Source organism: Camelina sativa, chromosome 4, assembly GCF_030686135.1.
Source record: "Camelina sativa cultivar CO46 ecotype springtype chromosome 4, ASM3068613v1".
Classification (NCBI taxonomy): Eukaryota; Viridiplantae; Streptophyta; class Magnoliopsida; order Brassicales; family Brassicaceae; genus Camelina; species Camelina sativa.
Window position 1 is genome coordinate 22,426,451 of NC_141883.1, and position 17,865 is coordinate 22,444,315.

At 39.3% G+C, this 17,865-nt stretch overlaps 3 protein-coding genes across 7 annotated transcripts; all 3 read left to right on the forward strand.

Moving 5' to 3' along the window:
• Window positions 1-11,070: 11,070 nt before the first annotated feature.
• LOC147946091 (uncharacterized) lies at window positions 11,071-12,166 on the forward strand. The gene is made up of 3 exons (XM_087509487.1): window positions 11,071-11,130; window positions 11,337-11,775; window positions 11,893-12,166. Exons 1-3 carry the CDS (start codon window positions 11,071-11,073, stop codon window positions 12,021-12,023), a joined length of 630 nt encoding a protein of 209 aa, XP_087365613.1. The 3' UTR covers window positions 12,024-12,166.
• Window positions 12,167-12,364: 198 nt separating this feature from the next.
• Window positions 12,365-13,412, forward strand: LOC104781073 (uncharacterized). Its single transcript, XM_019244167.2, has 4 exons — window positions 12,365-12,442; window positions 12,542-12,854; window positions 12,974-13,187; window positions 13,290-13,412. Exons 1-4 carry the CDS (start codon window positions 12,365-12,367, stop codon window positions 13,303-13,305), a joined length of 621 nt encoding a protein of 206 aa, XP_019099712.2. The 3' UTR covers window positions 13,306-13,412.
• A 1,570-nt stretch (window positions 13,413-14,982) lies between these two features.
• LOC104781074 (protein IQ-DOMAIN 3) lies at window positions 14,983-17,678 on the forward strand. 5 transcript variants are annotated; one of them, XM_087510544.1, is made up of 7 exons: window positions 14,983-15,273; window positions 15,374-15,618; window positions 15,708-15,796; window positions 15,887-16,189; window positions 16,297-16,512; window positions 16,651-16,770; window positions 16,867-17,678. In XM_087510544.1, exons 3-7 carry the CDS (start codon window positions 15,728-15,730, stop codon window positions 17,455-17,457), a joined length of 1,299 nt encoding a protein of 432 aa, XP_087366670.1. In that variant the 5' UTR covers window positions 14,983-15,273; window positions 15,374-15,618; window positions 15,708-15,727; the 3' UTR covers window positions 17,458-17,678. The 5 variants fall into 5 exon arrangements, with proteins under 5 accessions (XP_087366670.1, XP_010503967.1, XP_010503968.1 ...); XM_010505665.3 differs by having other exon boundaries at window positions 15,374-15,529; XM_087510545.1 differs by having other exon boundaries at window positions 15,058-15,273; window positions 15,374-15,529; window positions 15,890-16,189.
• The last annotated feature ends 187 nt before the right edge of the window (window positions 17,679-17,865 follow it).

Below are 17,865 nucleotides of genomic sequence, written 5' to 3' on the forward strand. Positions count from 1 at the left end.
TTTCTTTTTAAATTTATACTTTCAAGACACTCTTCAATACATTTAAACATAATAGATATGGTTTTATCTTCATCACTTATTTTTTTTCATCACTTGTTTTTTTCATTTCACATCTAAACTAGCAACCACAATAAAGAAATTAGTAGAGGAAAACACATGAATTCAAGTGCGAAGATAATGATGAAGGTGAAGCAGAGTTCAGTAGAACAACTTGTTAAGCCAAATGGAGGAATCCAAGGGGTGATCAACGTAGAAATTGATCATGTCCATTGGCAGATCCAGAATACAATTTTGGATGGGACACAAATTGTATATAATTAAATAAATGTGATATTTTATTTCGAATATATATTAGATATATGATCCAGAATATCATTAAAATTTTGAAAATATTATTTTTTTTGTTTTAAAATATAGTAATTTACAAATACAGATAAATTTTTTAGAAAGTTCCAAAATTTCTCAGTTACAAATTACAATAAACATGTAACTTTTATATAAAATTAATCATTTGAATTCACATATCTTAATATATCACACAAATTTTAACTCTAAAATGTGAAATGAATTACAAAGTAGATATAAATGTTTACTAAATTACTCATTTCACCAATAATTTTAAATACAAATGTAATCTTTACTACTAAAAAAATGATTTAATTTTTTTATAGTTAAAATAGAATTAAAAAATATAAATAGAAATGAATGAAACTCATATTTTTATTTAAGGAAATAGTACAATTATAATGAAGAATTCTTTTTTTTTAAATGATTAAAAGGCACGGGCCATGTGGGAAACTAAACAAAGCAAGGAAAAAGGCATCAAGATAGCATCCAACTTGGCACATCTAGATAGGCATGTCAATTAGGGCTAAATCCCGCTGGCTGGTCCGGTCCGGCCCTGAAAAATAGCGGGCTCGGCCTTAAATATATATGTCCAGAAAAAATCGGGTTTTTTGGGCTCAATCCGTTTGGGCTATAGGGTTTTTTGGGGTCGGACCAGCCCGAAAAACCCTTTAAAAATTATATTTGTACTTTTTTGTTAATATTTTTGTTTGATTGCAATATTTGATTAATAATTTATTGTAGTTAAAGTTTTAAACTCTAATCCTAGTTTTTATATTTACTTAAAAACCATACTTAATACTTTAAATTTTTTTATCTATGATAGTTTATATGAATTATATATTAGTTTATTTGATTAAAGTATCCAAATTTTGTTTAGTTTTAAACTTTTTATATTAAATTAAGTTGGTTGTAATGAATATAGATGAGTTATTAAATTTTTGATTGATTTGTTTTATAGTGCACCTTCAAACACGGTTTTGTAAGGCTTATAAGTTTAGATTTTTGATCGGTAAGATAAGCCCAAAAAAGCCCGAAAAGCCCTGTAGCCCTGTTAGGGCCGGGCTTGGGCTTTGAAATATAGGCTCGTAAATATTTCGGGTCGGGCCGGGCCGGGTTCAAACATATGCGGACTTTACGGGTTTCGGGCCGGGCCAGCCTCATTGACACCCCTACATCTAAATCAGTATGGGGCACATTATTACCAAATGAGCTAGGAAATTTTTTTTTTTTGGTCTAAGGATGAGCTAGGAGACTATAATTGTCAATACACAGTTTAGACGTGCCCCCACCCAATATTACTGTAGATAACCTTGCTCTCTCTATAATTTTGCTTAATTTCGAATTCGAAAATTGAATTTCACCTAATCCGATCTCAGTCCTTTGACGAGAAGTACCTGGATCCTCGAACGTCGTGCTGCGAACGATGCCGTGTCCGTATCGGATAGATGGTGGCTCGCTCGCTCGCTGATCTCCTTTACTTTTGCTTCCTTTAGATTTGCTTTGAACTCGTTTACTTTGTTGCCTCCCCCTGGATTTTGCTATATTTGACTTGGAAGTTTGAACTTAATTGGTGAAGTATATGATGGATTTAGCTCGCTTGTTCACTGGATTTTGCTATATTTTGAGCTCCTTTAGTTTTCTTTTGACTTTGAATGTTGAACTTGTGAAGTATTTCATGAATTTAGCTCGTTTGATTATGTTAGAGGTAAGAGAAGTTAGCTCCTGGGAGGATGGAAACATTCGGTTTAGAAGCGTTTCAGCTCCGGCGAAAGAAAGATCTGCTGCATGTAGAGGTAAATTTGTCTATGTTTGTTGGGGATAAAAGTTGTGGTTTTCATCTTCTTAAGGTGTCAGAGTCTTCTTGGTATGCTTTTCTGTGCAGCCTTTTGTTTTTGTTTAATTGGTTTCTGTTTCTCATAGCTCTAGGATCTTTGAGTCTGGTAAACATATGTGATTGTTCAACGTAGAATGAGTTATTGAGATATATCGATGCTCTTGAGAACTATTGACACAGTCTAGTTAGCTTCTCTTGGCACCATAACTATCAAATAGATAGAATTAACACGGTGTCACTTTCTGTAAGATTTCGGGTTTATTATATTATTCACTACGTTGGTTTATTCATCTGATCTGATCACCTAGCTTGTATAACTAGGAGGAGGTTTAGTCCAAACCGGTGATTATATAACCTTTTTTCTAGTTGCCTTTGAGCTAGTGTGTAAGTTATCTCTCAATACGCTGGAGATGTATGCCTTGTCAAACTTTTTGTGTAGTGATCACAAATGACTAAAAGCCTTTCTTCCTTTTTTCTTATCTTTCTTCCATCGTATCTTGAAGGTTAGAAGCGATCTGAAGTGATCGCTACAACAACAGAGCACCCATCTGAGCACCCCCCCCCCCCCCCCCAACAACAGAGCACCCATCTGAAGTGAAATTTTCTGCACTGATGGTGGATGAGTTAGAGAGGGTGATATGTCTAGGTTCATCCCTGGCTGGAATGTATTGATTGAAGATCCACCACTGTTGTACCCACGATTAGTCATCTCGGATAATGGGCAAGGGGCCTGGGCCGGACACACTGAACAGGCCAAGAATATAGCATTGATCGGCCCATCAAGCCCAAAGAGAAGGCTGGAACGCGGAGAGCCGTCCCAAGAGTCAGCTTGGAGTTTGGACTCGGTCAAAAATTCCCACATTTAATCGAATTGATTAGGATGCGAGATTTGCGTAGAGACTTAATTAGGCATTGATTGTGTGTAATCAACTAGTATAAATACATAAGGGGGTCATTGTACTGAGGGGGGGAAAAATTTTACACTCAAGCAATAATATACACTTTTTAGCACTAAAAATCTCTCAGTTTAGTTCGGAACTCTAATGGTGGTGAGCTCCTCCACTCGTAAAACACTTCGGAAGGAGAGTTCTGGTTTCAGTACGTACTTGCTCTTACTGATTACTTTTCTAAGTGGGTTGAGGCAACGGCTTATGCTAAGGTGACAAGTGAGGAAGTGGAACAATTCATAATAAAGAGCATAATCTACCGGTACGTCGTTCCATGCCAAATCGTCACGGACAATGGCTCGCAGTTCATCTCTTCGAAGTTCGAAGAATTCTGTGCAAAATGGAAAATACGGCTTATCAAGTCAACTCCTCGTTACCCGCAAGGGAATGGACAAGCCGAGGCAATGAACAAGGTTATATTGGCAAATTTGAAAAAACGGTTGGATTCTCGCAAAGGGCGCTGGCCAGACGAACTCCAAGGAGTACTTTGGGCAATCTGAACTAGGCCTGGGCAAATAAACCGAACCCGAGGAACCGACCCGACCCTGACCCGCAAAAACCCGACCCGACCCTGACCCGCTTCTGTATAAATCACCATTCGGGTTTCGTTTCCAAATACCCACAGATATCGGGTATTACCCGAACCGAACCTGAGAACCTGTGAGTATTTGTTTATACCCGAGAACACGTTTATACATACATGATATCACATATATTGCCATATTTCCGTTTGCCTTAATCTCCTCTCCTTGAATCCTTGTGAATCTTCTTTACTTTGCATAAACATGTCGAAGTTGCCAATTTTTGTCCGATTTCCAGAATCTTTGGCTTTTATAAACCAAAACTCTCAAATTGGATCTCCAATACCTAATTCCGTTGTTAGCCTCATCTTTGGGTTCTCCGTTCATAGCAGCTAGAACTCGTAAGTTTCATTCTCCTCTTTTTTTTAATTATTGATTGTTTTATGTCTGAAACTCTCTTGATTAATTTATATTATGATTTCAATTTCTTATTTAGTGTAATATAGAACCAGAGATTTTTTTTTCAAAGTCGATTTACTTGAACTTGAACCTGTTGTGATTTTAATTGATACTTGTTTTGTACTTGTTTTTTGGGGGTCGAATTTGTACTTGTTTGATTCACATTAGTTTTGATCTTTTGGGTCGAATTCTCTTCCTTAATTTCAGTCAGTAGCCTCCCTCGAACTGCATCTAATATGATTGTTTTCTTATTGCTTGAACAAGCTATTATACCGTGAAATATTTACATATTTTAATTTAAGAGTACACGCCAATCGACTTTGAAAAAGCATTTTAGGTGTAAAAGACTAAATTGGCTTGTAAGTCAACCCTCAATAGCTTAATGTGGTATATTAGTAATATCTTAAATCATGAAAAAATTCGATAAGTTTGCTGTTTTGTTTACAAACCCAGAATTCTGGTAGAGACTTTTGCCTTCGTTTTTATTATATTGATTCCAAGTTGATGCTTCTTCTTTAGTGTGATAGTCACTAATCGTGTGATAGGTTTGCTGCTTGCTTCTTCTTTATTATATAGATAAGTTTGTTGTTTTACTAACCGTGTGATAGTCACTCTCTCTGATCTTTCTTGTTGTTTCATTTATTGAATAAAAATATCATTGTATATTATCATACATGTTTTGTTCATAGATGTTTCTTCTCCTCTTTCTTCTTTGTTCTCATAGGTGTTTTGTTCATAAGTGTTTCTTAGATCATCTCCACATGTGCTCTCAGCTTCTCACATATATTTTAACAGATTGGTTTGAGATTCCAAATCATATTATTTTCTTCGCAGGCCTTGTAGAAGGTGATCAACTTGGTCTTCTTCACATGTCTACATTTAGCTTTAGGAACACATCCAAATTTTCATCTAAGCTTTAGTGGTCCTCCATTTTGAAGTTCTTGTTAGATAGGGACATGGTAGTTTCTTTCATATGCTTTCCAGTTTCCACATATGGTTCAAACCCTTCTAAGTACTTGATCCTCAAGACTCATGCTCAACAAGTTTTAAAACTTTTTGTCTTTATTGTTTCTCATAGGATCTGGTTTGATTCTGTTCTTTTCTTTTGATGAACTTGTTGGAGTCAAGCTAGTATCTCTAGTTGAGACAAAATATTGTGTTTTGAAAGAACAAAGTTGTATTTTCCAATCCCTTTCATGACACGGTCGATGCTACAAGAAGAAAGAACCATTTTTTTTTGTGCTTTGGAGATTTTTGGGGTTTTCTTGTATATTGGATCGGTTGTAATGTGATATAATGTTGAGAGTTTGGGGTTTCTTGTATATTGGACCAATGTAATGTTGAGTGATGTTGTTGCGGAGCTGTTATCATACATGTTTTAATCTGATTATCTTTGAAATGTTGTAGATGGATTCTTCGAACAACCACGATGCCAATGATGAGAACACACAAGGACAAGGAGATAGGTGTAAGATGCCTCCGCCAAGTGATAAAAGTAAAGGGAAGAGGAAAGAAGCTCCACGAGGTGATGATGATGGTGGTAAACCTAAGAAGGTACCTGTTCAATGGTCTAGAGTCTGGAACCATTTCACGAGACAAGAGAAGAATCCGAATCTGGATGATTGTCATTATTGCAAGAAGTCCCTTGTATGTCCAACTAAACAAGGGACTTCAAACTTGAAGAAGCATTTGGATACATGTAAACCGTACAAGGCATGGAAAGGGCGTCAGACACAAGTTGTTATTAGTGATGATGGAAAGGTGCAAGATGGAAGACTAACAGAGAGTGTCTTCCGAGAGGCTTCAAATGAAATGCTTGTTTTGGCAGAATTGCCACTTGCGTTTATTGAGTGTATGGCATGGAGACACTTCTGCAACAAGTGTAATTTATTCAAACCTCATTCAAGAAGAACAGCTAGTAGAGATATAATTCAGATGTATCTGGCCAGGAAAGCATCTTTGAAGGCTTGGCTATCTTCTCAGCAGCATAGAGTGTCTCTTACTACTGACATATGGACTGCTAAAGTTACACGAGCTAGTTACATGGTGATTACTATGCATTTTGTGGATGCAGAATGGCGCTTAAGGAAGTTGATTCTTGGATTTAAGTATATCACGGATCACAAGAGCAACACAATATCAAAGGTTTTACTTGAATGTCTTGCTGATTGGGGCATAGAGAAGTTATTCACCATCACAGTTGACAATGCAACTGCCAACAGTAATGGATTAAAGAAGTTTGTTGAAGAATTTAAGTTATTGAGGCATGATTCTTTAGTGTTAGATGAGACTTACTTGCACGTGAGGTGTTGTGCTCATATCATCAACTTGATTGTTAGGGATGGTTTGTCTGAAGTGGGTGATAATGTAGCAGCTGTTCGTAATGGAGTGCAGTATGTTCGGTCTTCAGGTCCAAAATGTGACTCATTTGAGCAAAAGGTTGTTTCAGGGAAGATGACTAGGGGAGTTTGCCAATGGATATGAGGACAAGGTGGAATTCTGAACCACGCCTCGATGAGCTACAAACGAAACACCTTTTTCCTTAGTTTATGGATTTAACGCCGTAGTCCCAGCCGACCTCGAAGTACCCGGAGTCCGCATGACCTTGAATCCTCTCCGGGCTGCAGAGAACGAAGAAATTATGCAAGACACATTGGATGTCATTAATGAGCGTCGGGATCAAGTCTTGGTTAGGATGCAGAATTATCAGAATGTCGTAGCTCGCTACTACAATTCGAAAGTCCAAGGTAGACCACTTGCAGTTGGGGACTTGGTCTTGCAAAAAGTCTATGAGAACACCGAGGAGCTCAATGCAGGGAAGCTTGGAATTAATTGGGAAGGACCGTACAGAATCACTCGCGAGGTGCGCAATGGAGTTTACCAGCTGGAAGATTCAAAGGGGAAACCAGTCCCGAGGTCCTGGAATTCCTTGCATCTCAAACTTTTCTATAGTTAATTCTCTTGTATCGAACTACGGTTGGCTTGATCCCGATAAGGGTACATAGGCAGCCCACTTCGGGTCCAGCTATCTATTTTAATAAAATCAAAAGTTCTCTTTAACTTTTTATTAATAATGGTTGACCAGCAAAACAAACAAAAAAGCCGAAGTCTAACTTCGCAAATTACAAAAAAGCCGAAGTCTAACTTCGCAAATTTAAATTAAAGCCGAAGTCTAACTTCGCATATTTCAATTAAAACTGAAGTCTAACTTCGCAAACTTGAAATTAAACCGAAATCTTACTTCGTATCACGAAATTCTGGATTTAATGTTCGAGGGATCAATTAAACCGAAGTCTTACTTCATAGTCAGTTTCTTGCTTTAAGTCAAAACTAAAGGGGTTTCGCTCCGCGAGCTTAAACTAAGCTGCGGGTTAATAGTCGGGAAGATATAAAGATAAAAGAGCTTTTCAATTTCAAGGAAAATATTCGCGTGCGGAGTGGTCACCGCGACCAAAAAACTCCGAATTAGGTTCAAAAAGAAAAAACAAAAACAACAACTGGGGGCAGCTCGTGCCAAAATAACCCCGAGATAAGTTCTACTGAGTATCAGAAGGGAGGGAAGGATCTGATGCCGCTTCGGGAAGGACCAAGCTCATCTCTGCGATCTCTGCTTCCAATCTGGTTTTCGCTTGAAAGATGTCCATCCCCTGGTTCGACATTTGTCCGAAGTTAGTTCCGGACTCATCAATGGTAATACTCAAGGGGTGCTCTTTGCATAAAAGCTCGGGTGTATTTACCAAAAGGCCAAAAAATGCAGAGGGGTCGAAATCGCGGAGGGTTACCTTGGAGACTTCCTCGTCGGCTTTCTCTTCATCAGCTCGCAAAAGTCCGAGTTCAGCTTCAAGATCTTGAATCTCCCCCCTTGAGATTTCTTCAATCAGCATCCGATTAGCCCTAATCTCGGCAGCTCGGATCTTGACTGGAGCTAACTTCTCCCTTTCCTCAAAATGAACCTTCACCTCCTCGATCAACGGACGGAGAGTTTGCCTCATTGCTTGTCTCTCCTCTCTCCGCACCCTCTCGATCTCGCAACTAATACCGGCTTCCAGAAGCTGGTTGCAGAGTTCGATATCGTGCAAATTATAATTTGCCACCTTCTCGTTCTCCGCGGCCTCATAGTAGAGGTCACCCGCTTTCTTCAATTTGTCTCGGAGGTCCTCACTGGCAACCCTGAGGTCAAGCTCCTCTACCTCAGCTTTCTTCATCCGAGCTCGGATCTGTTCGACTTTCTCCACAGCTTTGGCATTTTCGGCCTCCAGCCTAGAATATTCTGCCACTTGGGCATCTAGGTCAGCTACTCTCTCCTTGAGAAGGCTCACCTCGGAGGACGAGGTGGAAGCAAACAGCTGGTCCTCGTAGGATGCCACCAAGGAGTTAAACTCGATCATCACCAGGGAAAGTTGGCTTGTTAAAAACAAAAATAATAAAAATAAAATAAAGAAAAACAAAGATGTATATATCACTAACCTCGCCGATTTTATCCGCGAAGCGGAAAAAGTTCGCACGGTTGACTTCAGACATGTCGGCGAACGCTGGAATCCGAACTCCAGGTCGTGTGTAGCTCCTTATCAGGTCAGCTGGAGAAGCGGGGGGGGAGCTGCATGGTATGAGCAATGTTATTCTATTCTAAGCATTTGAAATAATAAAAACATGAAGCAAAAGCACCTCGGGTCGTTCTTACCCCGGGGAGAATGACGCTGTTCCTTTGGAGGTAACTTCCCGGAGGAACCCACATACTCTTTAGTGGGAGGAAACTCCCTAGATCTCTTCTCCGAGGAGGGAGCCCCATCTTTCGAACTGGATCTACTTCGCTCGTCTCCCGATGAACCAGTCCGGGCACGGCTCTTCTCGCGAAAAGATGAGGAAGTCTCAGGTTCCTTCCTATTCTTAGATGAATTGACCTCCTGGGAGCTCGCTTCGGCGGGGTTTTTCTTATCGATGGAAGGGGAACCCTACCTCCCCTGGTTCGTCGCTAGAGTCAGTAATGACGATCACAGGAGGTTCGGATGGATCGACTGAGGGTCCAGAAGAATCAACAGGGAGTTCGGACGGACCAGATTGGGACGCGGAAATCTCGCTCATCTCAGGTATTTAAGAGCCGGAGTTCTTGGCAGGGATGCGAGCTTTGCCCTCAGCAAGAGCTGCAGCCATTTGCCTCTTCGCTTCCTTCTCAGCGGCCCTGCAAGCTCTTTCTTCACTGTAGTTCATATCCGAAGTGCTTGGAGGCTTAGAGCAAACGAGAGAACGTCCTCTGAGTCTGACTCCGGATTCTCTGATCCTTTCACACGAAAAAGAATCCCAGGCAATCTGACCTCGGCTACAGAACCGCGAGAAGAACTCCGCGAACGTGGAACAAAGCAAACCGCGCTCGAAGTGAGCTGAAACAGAAATAATAAAGAGGTAAGAAGCAAAAAACAGGAACTTAGTCTGTACCTAACAAGGAACACCATTCTACCAATTTTCGAAGTCCTCTTTGGAACATGCGAACTCGAGAGGTGTCCGAAGGTGAGCTCGTTAATTGGAAAGAAGAAATAAGACTTTCGCCATTTCTCGTCCTTCTCGGGGAGGTCATCAAAGACCTTCAGTCCAGAGAGCGGACTTACGTAAAGAGTGCCCTTGGTGCGACCCGTTTTCACTGTGTAAACTTGAAGGAAGTCAGCCAAGGACAACTTGTAGTTGAATTCCTCTCCCAGAGTCTGAAGACACAGGACGGTCCGAACAAAATTCGGACACATCTGGGGAAGTGTGAAACCCAACTCGAACATCATCTTTACGATGAGTTCGGGAAGGGGGTATAACAGGCCGCACGCAGAGAAAAATATTTCAAACGCGCAACAGTAGCCAGGAGGAGGATTCTCGGAGACTCATGAGCTTCTGGAAATCTGATCTTGATCTCCGGCAGAATCCCGGTGGATCCTCTAACCTCAGCCATGTTCTCTGCAGAGAGAATCGACGGCTGGTGGGGACCGTAAACGCCCGGAATCAGAGGTTTCGCGGCTTTACCCGGAGTAGACTTTGGAGGCGACATGCTTTCTGGGTGAAGGTGAAGGAAATTGATCTAGGGAAAGGAGAGTTGAAGAACTTTTCGGCGAATAGCAAGGAACAAAGGAGACGAGAGAAAAACGCAAAACACAACAGAGGGAAAACTCAAATTTAAGAATAAAAGAGAGAAGTCGGGTAGTTTACCTTTATACACAGAACCGAGAAGTAATGATTGCCTGGGGAATCGAGAAGTCTCGGTCCTTTTTTCTCCTCTCTTTTAGCGTGTAAGCCACCCAGTGGGCCCCAAAGCTTGTTCGGGAAGGCAAATTCCATCATTACCACGATCAAATCATGAGATATGGGGGATATTCAGTTTTCCAAAATTGGTCAATTGGAAATCAAAAGTCCCCCGAGCTAATCAGCTCGGGAGACTTGGGAGGCAACAGTTGTTCCTACGATTGGTTATCTCGGATAATGGGCAAGGGGCCTGAGCCGGACACACTAAACGGGCCAAGAACGTAGCACTGATCGGCCCATCAAGCCTAAAGAGAAGGCTGGAACGTGGAGAGGCGTCCCACGAGTCAGCTCGGAGTTTGGACTCGGTCAAAGATTCCCACATTTAATCGAATTGATTAGGATGCGAGGTTTGCGTAGAGACTTAATTAGGCATTGATTGTGTGTAATCAGCTAGTATAAATACATAAGAAGACCAAATGCGAGATTTGTGTGTAATCACCTCGGGACCTCTCCCACCCTAAGCGAGAATCATACCACTAAACCAAACGCCCTTTTGTTAGACAAGTACGTTTTGTAATATTTATTTCCAAATATTTCGCGTCTCTGATGGCTCGGTGTAAAATTCTTTATAGCCCATTAGGTAGGCCCGTTTCGAACCCCTATTAATGTATATGTATGCAAACTTGAAAGAGAGCATAAAACTATAAAAGGGCGGCGACGGATCGAGGTCGTACCAACACAAATGGAGTTCTGGGGTGAGAGCTCTTTTTCTTGTCGATTCTTAGCTATGTTTGGTTTTGAAGTCATTATTATTATGTTTGATTTCCTATAAATATATTATAATTTCATTATTAGAAGTGAAAGTGAAGGCAGGGGAGTCTTTAAAAGTGGAGCTTGGATCCAACAGGGGCATCCACCTTTCTCACCAAACTCCTTAGGTTCTCTTACTTTCCCGGCCGATCATGAAATCAAGCATACTCAAATTTTGTTTGTCTCTGTGTAATCTAGGCCTTTTTCGGTAAAGGTGTAAACAACAATGGTCCGGTTTACTTGTATGCCAAGGTTGATAACAAGAAATACGTTTTGGCAATTCTTTCTCGAAAACATTTTCCTCTCATTTCCTTTTCTATAAGCTCAGAGAAAGATTTCATGCTTTCCCACTCCATGGATGAAGGAGTCATCCATGTAACTGGCTACAAAAGTACTAAATTAGCGGCTCGTAGGTATAGGAAATCTAAAACGACGGTGTGGTGGCACATAGACATGTGTCCGCTTCCCGATGGTTATGATGCTTCCTTTGTCGGTCCTTGTATAGATCGGATGTTGCAGAGTTTAGGCTACTCTGGTCCTCTTTCCATCACTGCCATTGGCAACCTAAAATACATCCCTGATCACGTCTTGCGAGTGCTGTCCTCCGATGGGATCGAAGTTAGAAACGTCCCAAACGGTTAGTCTTCTTCTTTATTCTCTTAATTTCTACAATGTGAGTGAGTCCCAAAATGTATAGTTTTAATATCTAAGATGTGTTGCGATATTGAGTTGGTTGTCCTTTTTACTGAAACAGGTGCCTCGAGCATTAGTGCTCAGCTGATTCCTTGGAAATTTTGTAATCCACCTCCGGCTACGTTTATGCTCATATCCGATTCCCCTAAACCGGACACTGTGGCTTACTTTCTTAACTTACTACAAGAGTAGGGATACAACATCATTGTTGTTTATCCCCATAAACCCCAGCCTGGAGTGACCACTTCTTTTCAATGGTGGCTCTGGGAAAGCTTACTGGCAAATACTTATAATTTTCAGCTTACAAGAAAAAGACAGCTTCTTCTAGAATCTCCCAGTTTTTCTTGCACACTATGCCATGTGGCTTTCCAGACCCATACAGATTTCACAAATCATCTTAAGGGTGAAAAACATGAACTGGGAGTAAGTAAAGCATCCTTTTGCCTCCTCTCTTCTTCTTGTATACACGACATTTGTCTCTTGATTATCTTCTTGACCTTTCAAAGAAAAATTATCTAATTTTGACCGTATGTATGCAGGAGTTTTTACTTGGACCTGATATCCCCTATCTGGAGTCAAATATTGCCATCACGATGAGGAAACAATTAAAGGCAAGTAATTTGATTGCTCTTTGAAACGATTGTGCAAGTTTTTTTTTTTTCTTTTAGATTAACCAGACTGGCTCTGGTTGATGCAAAAACACACTGTAGAAAACGTTGGAGAATGTGGTGGTTAATCCTCCTGTAGCTGATTCTTCCCAGCCGACGAACAAGGGGGTGGTGTGGTGGGACATGGACAGATGTCCTGTTCCTGATGGTTATGATGCTTCTCTCGTGTCTCTGCGTATAAATCAGATGTTGCTGAATTTAGGCTACTCTGATCCTCTTACCATCACTGCCATTTGCAGTGTCAGCCTAAGAATCTCCTCTTATGGCGACAAGAGTGCCAGCCTAAGTAACACCTCTTCTCGCGTCATGAGTGAGATCTCTTCCAGTGGAATAGTTGTTAAGCATGTCCCATTTGGTACTTAATTAATCTTCCTTAGTTATTAATCTGTTATATTTATTTTATTCATAAGCTAGGGGTTTAGATTCTCAATTGGCAGTATTTGAGTAGCTTTCCTATTGTATTGACTGAAACAGGTTGCGCAAGCATTATTGAAGATGTGTTAACTTGGGTAAATACTAATCCACCTCCGGCTAATATAATGCTTATAACCAGTTCCTCTTTTTTGGAATGCATGTCTCCCGCTCTTCACTGTCTTCGAGAGAAAGGATACAACATCCTTCTGGGATATACACATACGCTGGCTAAAGTTATTAACGGTTATGTGACCCTGGAGAACCTTACTGGAAGGTATATATATGTGTTTTGTCCTCTTTGATGAAACCCTGTTTTCTGAACTAATTGTAGTTTTGTTTCTGAACTAGTTTTGTTTGTTTTTTTCCTTTGCAATAGTTCCATTAGGTGGTAATGGACTGGAGACAAAAAGACCTAACTGTTTTATTTGCACATCCTGTAATTTATCTTACAAAAGTTATGAAAGTTTTGACATTCATATAAGAGGAAAAGAACATGTAATGCGAGAAACAGCCCCGGCTCTAGGCATGTGCCACAAGTGCTAGCTAGGTTGCATGGAAACAGAAATAGATACGCGAAAACGAAACATTTTGGAAACGGGAAACGATTTTTTTTCAAAAATTAAGAAATGGAAACGTTTTGGAAACGTATGTACATATACATATATATATATAGATTTATATATATATATATATATATATATATTAAAACACCAAACACAAAAAACCATATCAAAAAGCTTCAAACAATAAAACTTCAAATATAAATATTAAATAGTTGAATTAAAACACTAATAATATTATATATTTATATCTATAATGAAGTTTTATATTTTAAAAATATTTATTTATTAAGTTTTAAATTAAAAAAAAAGTTTCCGTCGTGTTTCCAAAACGAAAATGGAATTTCCATCGTGTTTCCAAACATAAATTTTTAGGAATCGTGTTTTTGTGCCTTGTTTCCGAGTTTCCACGAGTTTCTGTTTCCGAAACGTTTCGGAAACGGGAAACAGACCTCGAAAAGAGTTTCCATGCAACATAGGTGCTAGAACACAAGGTCCATTCAAAATTTTGCTTTTTTTCTTCCCAAAAAAGGGGTTCAAACTTTTTTACTTCAGAAAAACATAAGGAAAAGGGGCCTTTTTCTATTTTTCAGCTCAGGAACCTCAATTTTATTGAACAACCTCTTTATACTTACTTACTTGATGGTTGTTGGTTTGTCATCAGGCATTTAGAACTGGTTACTACTACCTGAATCAGGAACGGGGATCCGGAACTCGTTATTCCCCTGCGGTGAAAAAGCTATCAAAGGAAGGTCTTCATATCTCAAACTTCTTAATGAAACTAATGAGAGAGTTTATAAACTCGAACTTGAATAAACAAGCCGGAGTTGTTCGATCGGACAGTCTGACCACCACCACGGTGAAGAAGCAATCAAAGCATCTCGTAAAAGAAGAAGGAAAGAGTATCAACTCCATAGGTGAACTGAATGGTTTCTTTTACTTCCAACAGGAAATGTTGTTTTTTTTTTTTTTTGGGACAAAGACATCATAAAACATTTTGTCTTACAAATCCATTAATACAAAAACTAAAAGTACACATTGGTCATATGCAAATTTTAAATTTTAGTTGATGTACTTGAGATTATTAATTATGTGAACTCGTCGGATAAAGGGATAGATAAAGTAGTTTTATAGTCCAACCACCACCAACACATTAATAAACGTGCAGTCCATCCACTTCTTCTTCTTCAATTGCCATGCCGTCGTCATTTCTCAATCTTGAGTCATATAATTATAAACCAAAGAAGACGAAGAAGAAGAAGAATGTAACAGAAAAAACTCTTATACTACAATATTTTGTGTTTTAGTCTGAAATTTAAACCTACCAGTTCATTTTATTACCAAAATTGACTTTATAAAAAAAAAATAACCCTACCAAAGCACTCAAAACAAATACCAGTTCGTTACCCAAGGTACACTTGAAGTTGAAAGCAACCCCCATTAAAACAAAACTTATTAAACATTTGGTACAAGAAATTAAATAAGTACAAGTTGGTAATATGTCCAACTAAGAAGAAAAGGTCTATTTTATACTTTTTATATATATAACCTTTTGTCACGGGCACTGTTTCATTCCCTTGGACCCCTTCTTCTTCAAGATCTGTTGCCTTCCTTCTTTTTCTCTACCAGATTTTGTATTGTACCAGACAGATCCCTTCACTTCCATATCCTTTTTATCTTTCTTTGTCTGAATCCTTACAAAAACTCTCTCACTCTCATTTCTTTTTGAGATTTTTTTTCTTTTTTAGTATTGTTTTTTAGATTTCTCTTCCGGGTTTCAATAATTGTCACTTCCCAAGTGTAAGTACGCGTGCATACTACGCAGTTTACACAACTGTCTATATGTGTTTCTGTGTCTTTAATTGCATTTCTTAGAACTGAATTTATCTTTACCTCTCAGATTCTGAGTTTTTGACCTACTGTAAAGAGAAGAACGTCTTCAAAGTTTGGTTTTTTCTCCGAGTTTTTTTGTCCTTTAAAAAAAAACTTTGGTTGCTCTCTCTCTCTTTCTCTCTTTCTCTGTTCAAGAAGAGATCCTAGCTTGATTTATAATCTTGTGAGTTTTTATACATTCCATTTAAAGCTCAGGTTTTTGCAATTCTGAATTAAGCTGTATCAATGTGTCCCTTAATGTTCTAGATTCAGGTTAAGTCTTGATGAATCTTTAGGTTTAATTGAGCAATTTATATCAAGATGGGTCATTGAATTTACCTCTGTGGTTTTGCATTGTGCAGATAAATTTGGAAAGAAGAAAATGGGTAAGAGTTGGTTTTCAGCTGTCAAGAAAGCCTTAAGTCCTGAACCAAAACAAAAGAAAGAACAGGTCTTTTTGATACTTTTAACACTATCTTCACCATACTTTGATGTAACTGTATTCTTGACACTGGAAATGGTATTGTTTTAACTATATTAGAAGAAGCCACATAAAGCCAAGAAATGGTTTGGTAAATCCAAGAAGTTGGATATTGTTACTAATTCTGGTGAAGCAGATTCTTCTCGTGCTGTCCAAGACGCGAAACTAAAGGAGATTGAGGAGCAACAGAGCAGGCATGCTTACTCTGTCGCTATTGCTACTGCTGCAGCTGCAGAGGCAGCCGTTGCAGCTGCTCAAGCTGCTGCTGAAGTTGTTCGTCTCTCTGCATTGTCACGTTTCCCTGGGAAATCAAAAGAAGAGATCGCAGCTATCAAGATTCAGACATCATTTAGAGGATATATGGTATCATTTTGTTTTCATCACTTTTTTTTCCAAGTTTAGTAACTGTAAAGGCCATACTTTAGGTGAAAAATGTTCATACTTGTTGTGTTGGTTACCTTTTTTCTCAGGCAAGAAGAGCATTGCGTGCGCTGAGAGGCCTTGTGAGGCTAAAATCTTTAGTTCAGGGGAAATGTGTGAAACGTCAAGCCACATCAACATTGCAAAGCATGCAAACACTAGCTAGACTACAATATCAGATTCGTGACCGAAGGCTTCGGTTGTCAGAGGATAAGCAGGCTTTAACGCGGCAGCTCCAACAAAAACACAATAAAGACTTTAATAAGGTAAGCAAATCCTTGCAACATGTTATGAATTTTGTTACAAACTTGACTTTTTCTTGATTCACATTGTGATCTTGGTTTCAAAGTAGCTCGTTTCTTGCTTACAAACTTGATGATTTGTAATTACATTTTGTGAAATAGCTTGGAGAAAATTGGAATGATAGTACACTGTCGCGGGAGAAAGTTGAAGCAAACATGTTGAACAAGCAAGTAGCAACAATTAGAAGAGAAAAAGCACTTGCATATGCATATACTCATCAGGTATCAAACTAGTTTCCTGTCTTACTCTAGTCTGTTTTTACACCAGAAGAAGGACTTATGAATCTCAAAATGGTGGAAACTTTTGTTAATATGCAGAACACATGGAAAAACTCAACTAAATTGGGTTCTCAGACATTCATGGACCCTAACAACCCAAATTGGGGTTGGAGTTGGCTAGAACGTTGGATGGCTGCTCGACCAAACGAAAACCAGGCAGTCACACCAGACAATGCTGACAAAAACTCTTCTGTGAAGAGTGTAGCAAGCCGTGCCATGTCAGAAATGGTTCCACGTGGTAAAAACCTTTCACCAAGGGGAAAGACACCAACCAGTCGAAGAGGATCAAGTCCGAGAGTGAGGCGAGCCCCTAGCGAAGACTCAACGAGCATGTTGAGTATCCAATCAGAACAACCTTGTAACCGTAGGCATAGCACTTGTGGATCAGTTCCATCAACTAGAGACGATGAAAGCTTCACCAGTAGTTTCTCTCAGTCAGTTCCAGGCTACATGGCACCAACACAAGCGGCCAAAGCAAGAGCTCGGTTCTCAAACCTTAGTCCTCTAAGCTCAGAGAAGACAGCGAAAAAGCGTCTTTCCTTTGCTGGATCACCAAAGACTGTAAGACGGTTTTCAGGTCCTCCGAAGCTGGAAAGCAATGTTACCAAGAAAGATACTAATCTTGCTTAAGCAGAGGATCATGGATAACATAGTTTATATCTGACGTTGGTTGATTTAGGCAAAAGTCTGATGCAGAGAGGTGAATTCAGAGAAGATTCTGTTATGTCTTTGTTTATAAACTATTGGCTTTTATTTGTTTTTTTTGGGTAATTTTATTTTGACTACTACTAAACTTAATTATTTGTTTATTTTTTTTTGAATTGGTTAATAACATCTGATTATGTCTGTAACTTTGAGGAGACAAGTATAAAAGCAAAATTGATGATTGATTTGCCACAGAATTCATTTTATTTCATTATTACAGCAGCTATAAGAATGTGTTGTAATTGTAACCATTAAATCTAAAACGTAGAAGAATCAGTACTGAAACTTAATGGGGGGGGGGGGGGGGGGGGGGGGGGGGGTTTCAGCAAGAAT